This window comes from Gavia stellata, chromosome 9 (genome assembly GCF_030936135.1).
Source record: "Gavia stellata isolate bGavSte3 chromosome 9, bGavSte3.hap2, whole genome shotgun sequence".
Classification (NCBI taxonomy): Eukaryota; Metazoa; Chordata; class Aves; order Gaviiformes; family Gaviidae; genus Gavia; species Gavia stellata.
The window spans coordinates 38,283,229-38,297,349 of NC_082602.1; the positions used below are offsets into that span (position 1 = coordinate 38,283,229).

The 14,121-nt window shown below is 42.1% G+C and overlaps 1 protein-coding gene across 1 annotated transcript in view; it reads left to right on the top strand.

Moving 5' to 3' along the window:
• DOCK1 (dedicator of cytokinesis 1) overlaps positions 1 to 14,121 on the top strand; it is a 329,394-nt gene that overhangs the window by 11,603 nt on the left and 303,670 nt on the right. The window contains exon 2 of the mRNA XM_059821380.1: positions 12,472 to 12,555. Within this exon, the coding sequence (XP_059677363.1) occupies positions 12,472 to 12,555 (84 nt within the window). The remainder of the gene's footprint in view (positions 1 to 12,471; positions 12,556 to 14,121) is intronic.

Sequence of the window (14,121 nt, forward strand, 5' to 3'; positions counted from 1 at the left end):
CATGTATTATGTTTGTATAATAGTGTCTTGATGCTTCCATAACATTTACATAAGGAGGGTGGAAAATACAAAATAATTTTCGGAGGGTAAATAGAATAATTGAATACCAGCTCAAGTGTTGATAAGATGGGGAGGATAGTGACAGCGTTGAGAAATGACTGAGTAAACTTAGTGAAAAATAAATACTGTTGAACATTAGTGAAGCCTTGGGCTCTACCATTGTATTTCCCTGCTTGCTGCACCTGCACATCGCAGGCGTTTCTGTTGTTACCTTTGCATGCAGCAAGACAGTCTTGCTATTGAGATACTAATGGACCAAGAAACATTTTTAAACTGTTTTTCTCCAGAACGCTGAAGGTTCCTAATCGATAGGAATAAGTTGGATTCCTACAGGAAAATGGCAGAAGTATTCTCCCCCTCCCCACCCTTTTCAACACCCCTCCATCCTCAGCATGCAGGCTGTGGACACAAGTCTCGCTGCAGAATGGTCCAGGTGTCTCGCAGGATGTTTTCACCAAACTTAGCCAGCCCAAATGTGTGTTTATATATTAAAAAAGAGCTGTTTTGCTGGAAACGGGAACTTGAATTGAGCATGCAATGCGCTAGTTATCATTAGTTTGTATTTTTTAATAGCTTTGTTTCGAGGTAGAGGTCCTGAAGGTGGTGAATGAGTTGAATAGTTGAGAAATAACCACTGGTTATTTGATTAATGGAGTATTTTTACAGTGGGGAAAACAAATGTTTTAAGGTGAAAGTGGTTGTGAAGGAGAGATAACGCTGCCCAGTTTAGCACAAGCTTTTGCTACCAGTTGGAGCTTGCCAAATACCAACATTTGAGCAGATTTAGTATCTTCTGTGTTGCTTTGAAAGTCAGCACGGGAAAATGGTTCTTCTCAAGCTGTTGTTTCCAATGGGGCAGTGCTAGAAACTGCCCTGATCTGTTCCTCTAACCAGGAGCTGGCTCTTGCCTCCTCCGTTTGCTGGTACTGCCCTGGGCTACCAGCGTGCGTGTGCTGTGTGCCAGTGCTTCACCCTCTTCAGCAAATAGTTGGAATGATGCTGGGAAGATAACGTGCGAAAAAGAATAGTCAAAATATTTTTTCTCATAGCAACAGGTTAGCAAGTTACTGCTGGGTTAGTGGCACTTTAAACACCCTACTAGCATTGATATACATGACTGTCAGAGGCGTTTTTAAAATACGCTCTTTTCAGGTGGTTACGCTTAGGAAGCAAGGTGTTGCGGCCTTGAGCTATTCTGAATTAATGAGGGTGGTTTTGAGGCTGGGGGGGGGGGGGTAAGGGTAGTAGTTACAAGTGTCGCCTTTGACGCATTTCAGTAGGCTGCGGGGTGCGCTAGCAATGGGGAACCAAGTTGGACTGTAGGACAGGACTTGGCAGCTGCTGGCGAGCAGTTCTCATCTGGGAGTTTCCCACATTCGTTTGTGATAGATTATTGGGCTAGATCAACTTCAATTAGACTAGAAAAGGCTTTAGAACAATCAAATTAACTCGTTGTGAGTGTTGCGACTGTAAATTTAGGTTCCTATTGCACAAAAAGGTGTGGAGTTCAACATCTGTAAGCGGAGCTTTCAGGTGTTCCTCTACTCCGGTTTCCCCACTTCCCAGAAGTTTGGGTATTTGACTTACAGAGAGTAAAATGTGACGCTGGGTCTTTAAAGAATAGTAATACCATATCAGTTACATTTCCTTCTCCTTATTTCTTTCAGAATGAACATAAAAATTAGTATGAGTTCCGAGGATTCCTCTTAGGTGGGTAGCGTGGAAGTTGTACGGATACGAGCTCCCTTGAACAGTGCTGTAAGGAAACCCCATTGCTAGTGGAAGGGGTTGATGATGAGAGACCGACTGCAGCCTGGAGCGAGCCGGACAGTGACTCTTTGTTAAGGCTAGCTGCCGAGCCAACTCTGTCGCTTTTCTGAAAGCGGCACGAGGCATGTGATTTCTTACTGGTTTGGAGAAAAACAATTTTTCCCTGTTTTTGCAAAATGCCGCTCTTATCTTTTAATGCATTCAGTGCTGTTTGACTTGCTTCCATGGTTACATTTTTACATTAATACCAGTATAAGACACAATTTCAGGAAAAATACCACATATTTCCAATTTCTGCAGTAGCCTAGCTGTTGTGGAAAAGAGAAAGTGTTGGTGGATCAAACTGTGGCTCTTAGCAGGTAATTCTTCTCTCTGACTATTATTTCTAAGAAAGCAGAACAAGTTCCTTGGGGATTATTTGACTCTGGATCTGTGTTCTTTTCTCTGTAGTTCTTGCTGTTGGAGACAGCTTGAAGGACTGAGAGACAAATAAGGTGATGGCAAGTAAAAATAAATTGGGTAAGGTTTGATGTGTAAAAAAGCCTAAAATGCCTTCTCCTTTCTTCCCTACTCCATAAGCTTTCCTGAGAAAGCAATGGAGGAATTTTGATTTTGTTTTCCCTTGTAGAAATGCTGAGGAGGAAGAACAGTAGGGAATGAAAACATCTTCCCATCACCCCGTTTTCCCCTGGCTTCATTTAGGTTTTTTGCTCTGCATCATCAGCTCTATATTGCAGCGAATAGTGTCTTGCAGGGGCCATTTTTTGCTGACTATTTCCGCAGTAGTGTGATAGCAGTTTTATTGTGTTGAACTTAATTTTTATAGTCATTGAAATGACTGTTAAAATATAGCTGTGACATTAAGCTCACTGTTATAGAAATGCTTGGTAAAAGACACCCTCTTTGCAAAATTATGTTTGGTGCAATAGAGACCCGCAGCAATGGCAAGGGAAAAGCTTGAAGCAGGGAACTGATGCGTCAGGCATCTTCAGATGTGGCTAAGATGAGTGCAGTGTGGATTGTTTTTGTTAAAATGCTCACACAGATATAACTGGGCTTCATTCGTGCTGGCTTTTGCGTAGCAGCAGACAAAAACTGAAAAAGGTATTTTCATAAAGGTTCTGCTTCATCCCGGGAAGGATGAAGGTCTTGAGGAACTCGCTGTGTCCATCATCCACAACCAGTCTTCTACCCAACCTGTGTAAGAGGTGCTGTGCCCCGCTGCTTGGGAATCCACGTGCCCTGCTTGAGCACCAAATTGGCGACTTGTGATTGAGCGTTGGTGCCTGTGCAGACTTCCACCATAATTTGCACTGTTCTGGGCTGGAGCACTGGATTGGGAAGGATTTCAGGGTTTGCCTGCGTTGTGCACCTGACTCTAATATAGTCCCTTTCATAAGCCGGTTTTAAGATTGAGCTTGTTGCGTTTGGGGATGTTTGCACCTGCTTCTGTGTTTGGCAGGACGGTTTTGAACTGCACTGCTGCATTTGGGTCCTTCTCCCGAGGCTGTAGTCGGCGTCAGTTGAAGTTGATGCTGTTGCCCTCCCCTGCTTGGCCACGTGCTGCTGCCTTCACTGTTCCGACATTGCTGTTTTCCCCAATTGCTCTGAGTTATTACGGAGCTATTGCAGACAAAGCGTTCAGGTTTTGAGCCAGCTGAACTCCTTGCAAGCGTTGGCTGAGGGATGAGGTGTGCGGCAGCGCTGGTGCAAGGGAAGGGGCAGGGACGTGCAGCCGGAGGCGCATCAGCCAGGAATGGGTGTGGAGCTGCAGCGCTGTCAGCTTCGGTCACTTACCATCTCTTGGGGAACCTCCATCTACTGATACGGCCTGATGTTGATTCATACCAGTTCATACACATTTGATCCTCTGCCAGCATTGACCGTAAGCTGAGCTAGTTCCTCCTCCCCCAGTGTTTAACTCTTTTCCTTCCTTCCTTCTCATGCCCGGCATAGACCTTGATGCATTTTATGCATAGCAATATTGAAGGTTTCGTAAATTTTGCAAAGGCTTCAGGTAGAGGCTGTTTTGAATTTCAGTTAATTAAAAACACCAAAGTTTTTTTTACAGATACATAGTACTATGCTTACATGGTAAGCATAGTGCATGCTCAAACGCTGTCTTTGTCTTCCTTGAGGACGTTGCCTGTAGGCCCACCGTAACCGAGTTACCGGTTCTTTGTGTCCCCCGGTGAAATGTAGGAAATTCAAGGGAACACCAAAACTCCCTTACTTTGTGATGCTGTGTTACCAGAAGACAGATGCCAAGACATCTGCCTCTAGATAATGTTTTCTGTTTGTCTAAATCAGCATCTTGCTTTTCTACAAAAGCTAGCCTTAAGAGCTTGGGGTGGTGTGATTACTTCTTGCATACAATGTGTTTCAGTTAATGGAGCTTTTTAATATTAAAAATCGATTTGAATGTTCTTGACTGTGCTTCTTGTTAGCTATGCGTTATGGCACATTATTAATGCTGTTATAGTCAATAATAATATCTCTTTTTTAACACTAGTTTCAGCTTTATACCCTCAGTACTTAGTGGTGACGTACTCTGAATACAGATTAAGTAGCAAGAAGGAGGAGGGGAAAAAGCTGTTAAAAGAGTGAGTTGGCATCACACTTCATCAGCTCCCTAAAAATAAAGTATCTGGCTTAAAAAGGGGGAGGAGGAGGAAAAGCGAGAACCCGAACTTGGTTCTTGAAATCTTGGATAGGTTCAGAACTCCTTTTTTTTTTTTTTCCCCCCCTAGTTAGTGTGGCAAGGACAAGTGTGCATCTTGTTCTGTCCTCCCTGAGCTCTGCCTGCAGGATTCAGCAGCGGGGTGGTTATACTTCTACAAGGCACCATGACTTAAGTTTGGGGATTGCTCTGGATCTATGAAGTTCCCTCAGCTTATTAATTCATGGTGGGTAGAGACACCAGATGTGTTGCAAAACAGCTTGCTCCCCTGTGTTGCCATCTGTTACAAAACCCGATGTGTCTAGTTGCTGTTTATAGAGGCTTGGGTGGCCCTTTGCTGTTTCTAACCTGTGCTCAGCCACAGTCGGTGCTGCACCTGTGCTTAGGTTCTCCTCTAAATGCAGAATTTATTTCTGTGTACGTTTTGCGTCCTTGCTTGGGAAGAGGGAAGGCAGGCTGTCATTGCAGGGATTTCAGTTTGAGGGGTGCCAGAGTCCAGGTTCAGCATTCTCCAACCCTCGGCACATGTCCTGTGTAGTTTATGAAGGAGAGGCGGTGCTCCTGGGTTCGTGTGGGAATAGAGTTTCCAGATGAACTATTTTTACTTTTTTTTCACCCAGGAATTTGCTGCTCAGGTGGAAGAAGGGGGAAAGGAATGGTGTCCCCTTTGTAAGGGAAAATGAGAATAAATCCTTACCATTTACTTGAACTTGCTGCATTTAGTTTAGTCTTGCTGGAGAGATACCTGTGGTAAAAGTCCCATTCACGGGTTTAATCAGTATGATGTAGTGCATTACTGGGGAGGAGGAACCACAAGCTGTATTTTCTTCGTTAGCTTGGTGGTAACGGTTCAAGTCAAAGAGGTTTTTCAGGCTTCTCTCTTTAGGAAATTCATCTTTTGTGAATGTTTGGATGACAGAATAACTGGAATATTGAGAAAGAACCGTGAACCAAGCTTGGTGAGAGACCAGGAATGACAAAACACAAGGTGACTTCAGTAAGGCGGGAAGACCTACCCTTGATTAATACACACATGAAATAATCGTCTTTAGCAAATCGTAGGTGCAGCTCCTGACTCGTACACTTCTTTTTTTCTTCTTCCTTCTCCATTAGCCTCAGCTGTAAAAGTTGGAAACTTGTCAGCGTAAGTAACAGAGGACTAGGGAGTCTCCCTAGTCCTGAAAGCAACCACTTTCCTTTTAGGAAAACAGGAGGAAGACCTTCAGGTTTCTTTTATTTTTAATACTAGAGAATTTGCAAGAGACTTTGCTTTCACCTCTGCGGTTTCAGTCTGCTGTTGTGGAAAATGCACAATTATGATTTTGGGATTTTTTTAAGAGACAGTGTAAAATGAAGCTGATAACATGTTAAATGTAGTTTGCTCTCTTTTAGGAGTGCAGAACGATTAATACAGCCTTTAATGCAAAGTAGTTCCAGGGAATAAGACTCTAACATTTTTATAAGGTATCTTAAGATATCTCTGCTTTCATACTGTCAGAGAAAAGCTTTTTCAGTATATATTGATGTTATCTTTTTTTGCCTTTTCCTTCTTTTCCCCTCTGTCACCTCTCTCTAATTCCAGTGTTGCACTCCTCATTTTTCTAATGCATGCAGATTAATGAGTGCAGTTCTGTTAGAGGTGTTTGTTTCGTATTTAGCAGTAAATGGGTTTTTAGTGCAATTACTGTAATGCCGTATTCATTGTTCCTTTCTTTATCAACTCCTAGAGTTGTAAAAATTGCTCTTTCTGTGCCCACACTAATCCTTTGCTTTTGGCACTTCGGTACTTTTGCGTAGATGCGCTTTGTGGCTGCGGTGGGAGGAGGAGGGGAGCAGGGAGAGCCTTTACCCGGGGAGTCGCTTGGCTGAAAGCACAGCTGATGAGGAGGAATCTCTTTGGCGGCGCTGAGACGTACCGCTCCCGAGCACAGAACACCACCTTCTGTCCTGCGGCGCGGGAATGAGAGGTGGCCTCAGGATGGTTTTGTCACTGTGACTTTCTGTTTTCTCTTTTGCCATCCTTGTGACATCTCAGAGCTGAAACCCAGCAGTTCACTGACACGTTTGCTGGCTGCTCTTCAGCCCTCCTGTCACCGAACTCCACCTTGACTAACAGACATACTAAATCCATATGCCACTGGCTTTGTGCAGTGCAGATCTCAAGAGCCACAGCTGTTCTTTATGCATCAGCAGCATGTCCCCTAAAATTACTAGATGCTTTCCCTATCATGATGAGTTTTGGTTTATAAGCAGGTTAGATATAAGACTGCACTTGAAATGGTCTGTTTGGAAGCCAATGCAAGTGTACCCATAACATGTTTGTCAAGGAAATATGGTCTATAGGTATGATTTTGCAAATATAACAGGCCCCCACAGCTCTAGATTAAATCAGTCATAGTTAATGATGCTTAGAACTGGGAAATAAAGCTCTTTATTTCTTTGTCCACAACTTCGAGAAAATGTTGTGGTCATTCTCTTCTGCAGGCTAACCTTGTAAGTGTAATTAGAAAATGGTGGTCAGATGCAGGTGTCTGGGAGGTGCAGAGCTCATTGCAGGGACATCAGAGAGCAGCTGCCCCCTTTATCTTCTCAAGGGTCTTCTGCAGGGAGAGCAGTCCGCTTCTCCTGGCAGGAAGGCACCTTTACAGGCGACTCCCTTGCTCATTTAAAGCCGATTGCCGTGTATTGGGCTGTATGAACCCGATACTTCATCTATAGTGCAGTGTATCCCTTAAGGAGAAAACGCACTGTAAATAGCATTCTTCTAAATGCTAGCGTGTCCACTTTAGTGTGTCCAGAGAAGGGCGACGGAGCTGGTGAGGGGTCTGGAGCACAAGTCTGATGAGGAGCGGCTGAGGGAGCTGGGGGTGTTCAGTCTGGAGAAGAGGAGGCTGAGGGGAGACCTTATCGCTCTCTACAATACCTGAAAGGGGGTTGTGGGGAGGTGGGTGTTGGTCTCTTCTCCCAAGTGACAAGTGACAGGACAAGAGGGAATGGCCTCAAGTTGTGTCAGGGGAGGTTTAGGCTGGATATTAGGAAAAATTCTTTCACCAAAAGGGTTGTCAGACACTGGAAGAGGCTGCCCAGGGAGGTGGCGGAGTCACCATCCCTGGAGGTGTTCAAGGAACATTTGGACGTGGCACTGCGGGACATGGTTTAGTGGGCATGGTGGGGTTGGGTTGGTGGTTGGACTTGATGATCTTACAGGTCTTTTCCAACCGTAATGATTCTGTGAGAAGGGATGAGAGAGTATTCAGTTGCAATAGAGAAGCTTAGCTGTGCCTCTTCAGGAAAAAAAATAAAATCTGTGCATGGATGAAGAGCATTGGGATTCTGTATTAGTGTTAGCCATAAGGTTAACTTGCACTGGCTAGGTCTTAGTCATCAATCTTCTGATGCTTAAGTAACCATGCTCCTTATCTTGCTTGTGAATTGTATGGCAAAGGTTTTTCTAACTTACAAGGCTGCATAACTTCTTTGCCAAAACAGTGAGCCTTGATTTGCAGTTCCAGCACAACGAGGAGGCCTAACGTTAGCTGGTGTAAATATTCCTAATGCTTCTTTTAGCTTAGAGCTCTCCAAGCTAAAAACCTGTTGTACTGAGAACTGGAGTTTACAAATTAAGCAAAACTTAATTCAGTTTAAAAAAAAAAAAAAAAAAAATTGGAAGTTATTCTTCAGGCTTTTGAATATTTTAAATGGTCACTCAGAATGCAGTTGATCAGACAAAATATAAGCATACCAGTTTCATGCTGTATTGCTCCAAATGTTGTCTTTTTAATTAAAGCCTTGTTCTTTGCTCCAATCAAACGTTTTATCTGTCATAACATCTTTTGATGTCCCTCTACATAAAAAATTACCCCGAGAGGGAGTTATCTGCTAGCTTACATAGGAGCATGCACTGTAGTTCAAGCCTTGTTTTGTAATCACAGGGGTGGAGTGCACTTTATAGTTATTTTGGTCATTTTCTTCATGATCTGTCAATGCTGCTGCAAGCCAAAAATGTGTGGGGTTTTTTTTTTTGTCTTTTTCTTTGTTTGTAGGCATATTTTTCACATGTATGTATTTTGAAAGATAAAGCTTCCCTCCATGGCCATTGCTTCTCACTCAGTTCAGGTCAGTGGGAGCTGTCGTGGGCAGTAATTGCCACTTGATGGCTGTTTGTCATCTTCTGTCGAAAGAATTCATCATTACAATGAAGCCCCTGTTACGTGACCCTCCTTGTTATGATAGACACCAGTTAGCATTCTCGGATATAAATTTTAATGTCTTTTATTCATAGCTGCCTTTGATCCTTAGTGTTATTCCGTTTAAATGTTTGAGAAATGCTTAGCTGCAGGGTGAATTGAGTACAGGACTGTTTTTAATCTGTCATAATGTGAATTTTTTCTTGACTGGGATGTCTGGTACCAGGCAGCGAGGTTGCTCGTTGGGGTCCCAAAGGTGGAAGACTCAAGTTGGATTAATTTTTGGACGTGTTGAGCACCCATGGGTCCTCTTGACTCCAGTGACAGCTGTGAGCGTTGGAGAGATCTAAGTAAATACCCAAAGGATGGAGTTAGGTGTTGAAGTCCGACCATGCAGGTTTGGAGGAGTTAGTATTGACTGTGTAACTCTGTTTTCCCTGGTATGCGCAAAAACTGAACTGAAAACATTTCTGATGAGTGTTATCGAGCAGAGTGTCCTGCGTGCTGCGTATTCACCTTCATTAACATCTCTCTGCTCAGAGCAGTTCAAAAAGTTAATTTTTGTTACTGTGTTTTTCACAGAACCCTCTTCTCGTGCAGAATAGCAGTTATGACTTTGAAATATTTTGCGCTAGATACCTAGGAGGGAGGGTTTCTCTCTCTCTAATTATGAAAAAGTTAACAAAAGCATTAAAACAGGAATAGCTAGCTTGGCTTGTTTTGATGTCAATAAAACTATATTACTTTCTAAAGCTTTCATTTAAACACTGTTGATGTTAGTCTCTGCAATGCACTTGACCTTTTATTCTTTTTACCCCGAAGTGTCCTCTTCTCTATGTATAATCTTACACGCTATATTATGTTTTCTCTTCCAAATTGCTTTCTCTTTTTTTTTTTTTCATTTTTGCACTCAGATATATTTATTTGCTTCTTAACTCCTAAGTCTGTTGTCTGTCAAGCGAGAGGCCTACCTCAGAGAAAAAAAGGACCAAGGGAGCCCGTCATGTATGTGTTGTTGCTAGCATTGTAAGCTGGAATTTGATAAATTATGGGGAGAATAAACAGTAGCTCCTGGAGGTTGAAAATGAAGTCATGGCCACAGTTGTAGGCAGCGCTGGGCACGGTGCCCCGTCCTCGTGGTGAGCTTAAACCTTCTCACGTGCCCGCGTGGATGTTTCTTGCTTGCGCACTTGGGGCTAAACCGATTATCAGATTTGAGATCAAGAAAGTATTTTTCTCCAGTTACCAGTTCTTATAGATGTAATTTATGTTGTTGATCTTCTGGGTAATACGGGCTCTAGCCTGTTTCTTAGGACTGCATGGGAACAGGAGAAAATTGGGCAGGTAAGTGAGGGTGCTTCTGGGTCTGATGTCTCATTGCCTTTGTAACTGTGGCTTTTGGCCTTTTGCTGTAGGTTTTAAGTTTTGAGGTTTTTTTTGGAAGTGCTTTGTGACCTGTAATGAGCACAGCACGCGTTGTTAATGTCCTGTGAGCTCTCTTGGTCTGAACATCTGTGAAGATTTCCTGCGAGAAGGGGAGGGCTGGTCTCGGCTACATGTAACTTACCCAGTTCTTTCTGTTCCAATAATAATATCAGAGTCCCACTGGAGTACTTCTGACCGATGCTGCACACCAACCGCATCCCTAGAAACTAATGTAGAAAGAAAAGCAAGTGGTTATCTGAGGGGTGGTAGAAAGTTTTGAGGTAGCTATCGTATTCCAAAAATGCTTTCACTCCCTGAAGAGTTATGACAAATTGGAAAAAATTTTGATTTTCAGATATTTTTAAGAGTCTGTCCTTTGACACTGCATTCTTGAGACTCTCACTGTAAAAAGTAGGGCTGTGCTTCTCTGAGCGCAGCCCTTTATGTACTGGACATGTGAAGGTGAGAAGTATGTAGCTTCTCACGGTGAAGGAGGAAGACTACTTTTGCCATTTCATTAGTTGTTAAGAGTAGTGTATAAAACACCTTTAAACGTGGTAACCTCATTGGAGAGAGTAATCGCCGAATGCAAAACTGTGCAGAAATTTCTGTGCGTCCACCTTGAGTATAGTTGATTAACTTCAGTCTTGTGAAATACTGGAGTTGCTGCCTTTGGTCACAAGGACCCTACTTGGTGTTGGAAATTTTGTTTCTGACAGAGAGTTTGGCCATAATAAACATAAAAATCTAGCTTTAAGAGTCATAACTGCTTTGTTTTTCAGATTATTAATATTTTTTTTTTCCAACCAAACCTAGTTTGCACCTTATTTGTCAGATACATTTCCTTTGTTCTTCTGGACATTGCTGACCTCAGTGCTCAGTTTCTAGTTTTTCTTTTGGGAAGCTTAAGGAGGAGTGGTCTTTGGATTCCTTTGTTTTGTTATGTAGTTTATTATCTTCTGAAGATGGCAGTTCTCAAAAATTGTGCTTTCTTATCAGCCAGTTCTTTAAAAACCAAAAAAACCAAATCTGTGGTTTCTGTTTATTTGTTACGATGGCATTTCGTTGGTGAGTGGGATAATGCATCTTTCCTATTTGAATTGTCTCTGGTAGTATATACCTGGCTACTGTTTTTTTCCGAAGCAAAACCGATTTTTGTTCTCTCCAAAGTTACTCCCTGGCCAGGAGTGAAGTCTGGCTGGCGGGTCAGTGGCCATGAGGCAGGAGCCGCTTCCAGCATTCATTTTTTTGCAGTTGACTTCATCGCCGGCTGAAGGTGTTCATCAGTGCTCTGTCGAGGAAGGTCAATGTGGGTGGGCATGGGTGGAGGCTGACCGCTGGTCGGGGCGGCAGTGATGAGCAGACTCTCCTCCAAGGGTTGAGCTGGAACTCCTGACCTGCAATGAAGTTACTTTTGGAATATGCACAGCTGCAAGTTTTCCTATTCCATTGCATCTAAACAAATCTGAGAGTTTTTCCCTCAGTCCAGAATCCTTTCTGCCCTGCTTTAGATCTCCGATAGTGACACCAGCTGTGTGTAACGTGAGGGTCCTTCAGATCTCTCACACGTTGTGCCTCGTGCTGCTTATCCTGGAGGGTGGGTTTCTGGTTTTTTGCTGAATTCAGCGCTGGAAAGGGAAATGGTTTTCACTTTGTTGCCATTCCTCACCCTGCTTGTGGCTGGAGCCGCTTAGAAATATTTGTGAAAACAAATGCATTTGGTGAATTTGCAGGTTGTGGTGGTGCAGGTTGTGGGTGCTGTCAGGGCTTGCTAATGATGACAGTATGATAACTTGATTATAATACTATAAAGTGACGGAGAGGACTAGTCTCTCCCATGAATACAGTGGGTTGATGCAGTACCTCTGGCACTGAGGAATTCTGAAATCATGTTGTTTTTAAACATGCATGCAGTAAATCAGTGAAGTGACTGAGAAATTCTTTGAGTTTTCTAAGGACACTTTGTAGGTTTTCTGTGTGTTGAGCTGACAGTGGAAGCCAGTGCAGTCCATTACAGAAGTGCATAAAACTGACACAAAGTGTTGGAAGACAGACAAGTCCAACAAAAAAAAAGTAACTGAATGTATTGTCATGAAGAAGCAGAGCATTATAAAAGGAGTGAGGGACTGTCTTTAGAAAGTGGACTTACGGCTTTTTGAGATTTGTTACAAGGAGGGTATTAATGGATTAACGGACTTGGCCAAGTTTTTACAAATTTATTTTACAAAATCCTTTACAAAAAGGTTGAGAATGGCAACAATCAGTAATAAAAACAATTGTGTGGAAAAATAAAAAACCTGAAAGTTATATTGTCTTGCATGTGCTAATAGCAGTGTTTCCTCTGTCCAGCTCTCTACAACTACGACGCGAGGGGACCCGATGAACTTTCCTTACAAATAGGCGACACCGTGCACATATTAGAAACATATGAAGGTAAGCTGGCAAAAGTTGCATTTAAAAACACTGTTTTTGCAATTGCATACTTTTCTGTCCATGACTTCATCTCCTCGTGTTACCAGGAGATGAATTACTTGCTTTCTTGCTAAAGGACAAAACACGTTATTTCTAATGAACGCAGAATTAACCAATGCTAGATATGAATGAAGACTCATGTGGTCAATACCTGGTGAATAACCTTTTCCTTTTCTATAGAAGATGGATGTTCGGACAGCTTTATTTGTATGGATCAATTGTAGTGTCTGCCCTACGTTTGAGAAATGATAGATGCTTTTTGGATACCCTCGGGTAATGCAGAAGAGCCTGCTGCTAAAAGAAGTTTAATCTGAATTTGAAGGTCGCTTGGGTCCTAAATTATTTATGTCTCTCTTGTAAGATGGGTACATGTGTTACAGTGCTGTGGACTGATTTCAGGCTTTTCAGATGCTTTGCTTGTTTTGATATGAAGCTGTAGAAACATTACATGTACCAAAATCTTTCCTTCTTGATCCATGTAAAAGGGAATTTGAAAGCTGAGTTTGATAATCAACAGAACGTGAAAATTGTCGTAACACTTTTCAGCTCTTGCTTGATCCAGTACTGAGCCAAGCAAAATACAGCTCTTTCATGATATCCTTGACTTGAAATTTTATGGTGTGCTGCAGTTTGGAAAGGTATAAGTAACCTATAAGTAAAATGTGGTTGTTTCAAATATTGTAACATTTTTTGTCTTGTGGAAATGTGATTTACTTAAATATATTGATTTTGATTTGTTTGTTTCTCTAGACATTGATCTTTTGGTACACCTCTGTGATGGATTTGTTTTAGATATCGGCTTAATAGGATTTTTTTTTTTATTGTTGTATTTACTAAAACAAACAATACTATTTCAACAAAAGTAACAAGCTCTGCTCATCACTGTATAAATGAAATTTCTCATTGTTCCTAGGCTGCTATTTCCTTACAGAGCTCAGCTTGCTGCTGCAATGCCACGTTTGACTCTAAGCAAAATAACCTTTCTGTTATCTGATGTTATATGCTTTAATAAAATTCTAATAATACAAATATTTTAAATGCAAATTGAATGATTTTAAATACTGTGTAGCTTTGTACTGTTATATATAAATAGATTTATTTAATGAATGTGGGAGAAACTCTGAATCCTCAATAGGGTATGTGAAACCGTATCAAATGATGACTGCTGCCAACTAAGTGGGACAGTGGAGATGACTCACTTTTCCCCTAGACCTGAATAATAGAAAGACCTTCGCACTCTTACGGTTGTTAGGCTTCAAGCACATGGGATGAGTTCATGTTAAAAGAAATGCAAATAAGTTAATGTTCTTCCAAACATTTTATACAATGATTACTCATACATACCTGCTGTGATGGGAAATTAGATGCCATAATTCTTATGTCTCTTGTTCACAGAGCTGCCGTTATTAGGTAATTATTTGAGCTTTTTGATCTCCAAGTTCCTCTGTACGAAATCTGGATAGATTGTGCCCCAGGAGGTTTCGTACCATATGCGCCAACGTCCAGGTGTGCGCCTGGGAACTTCCC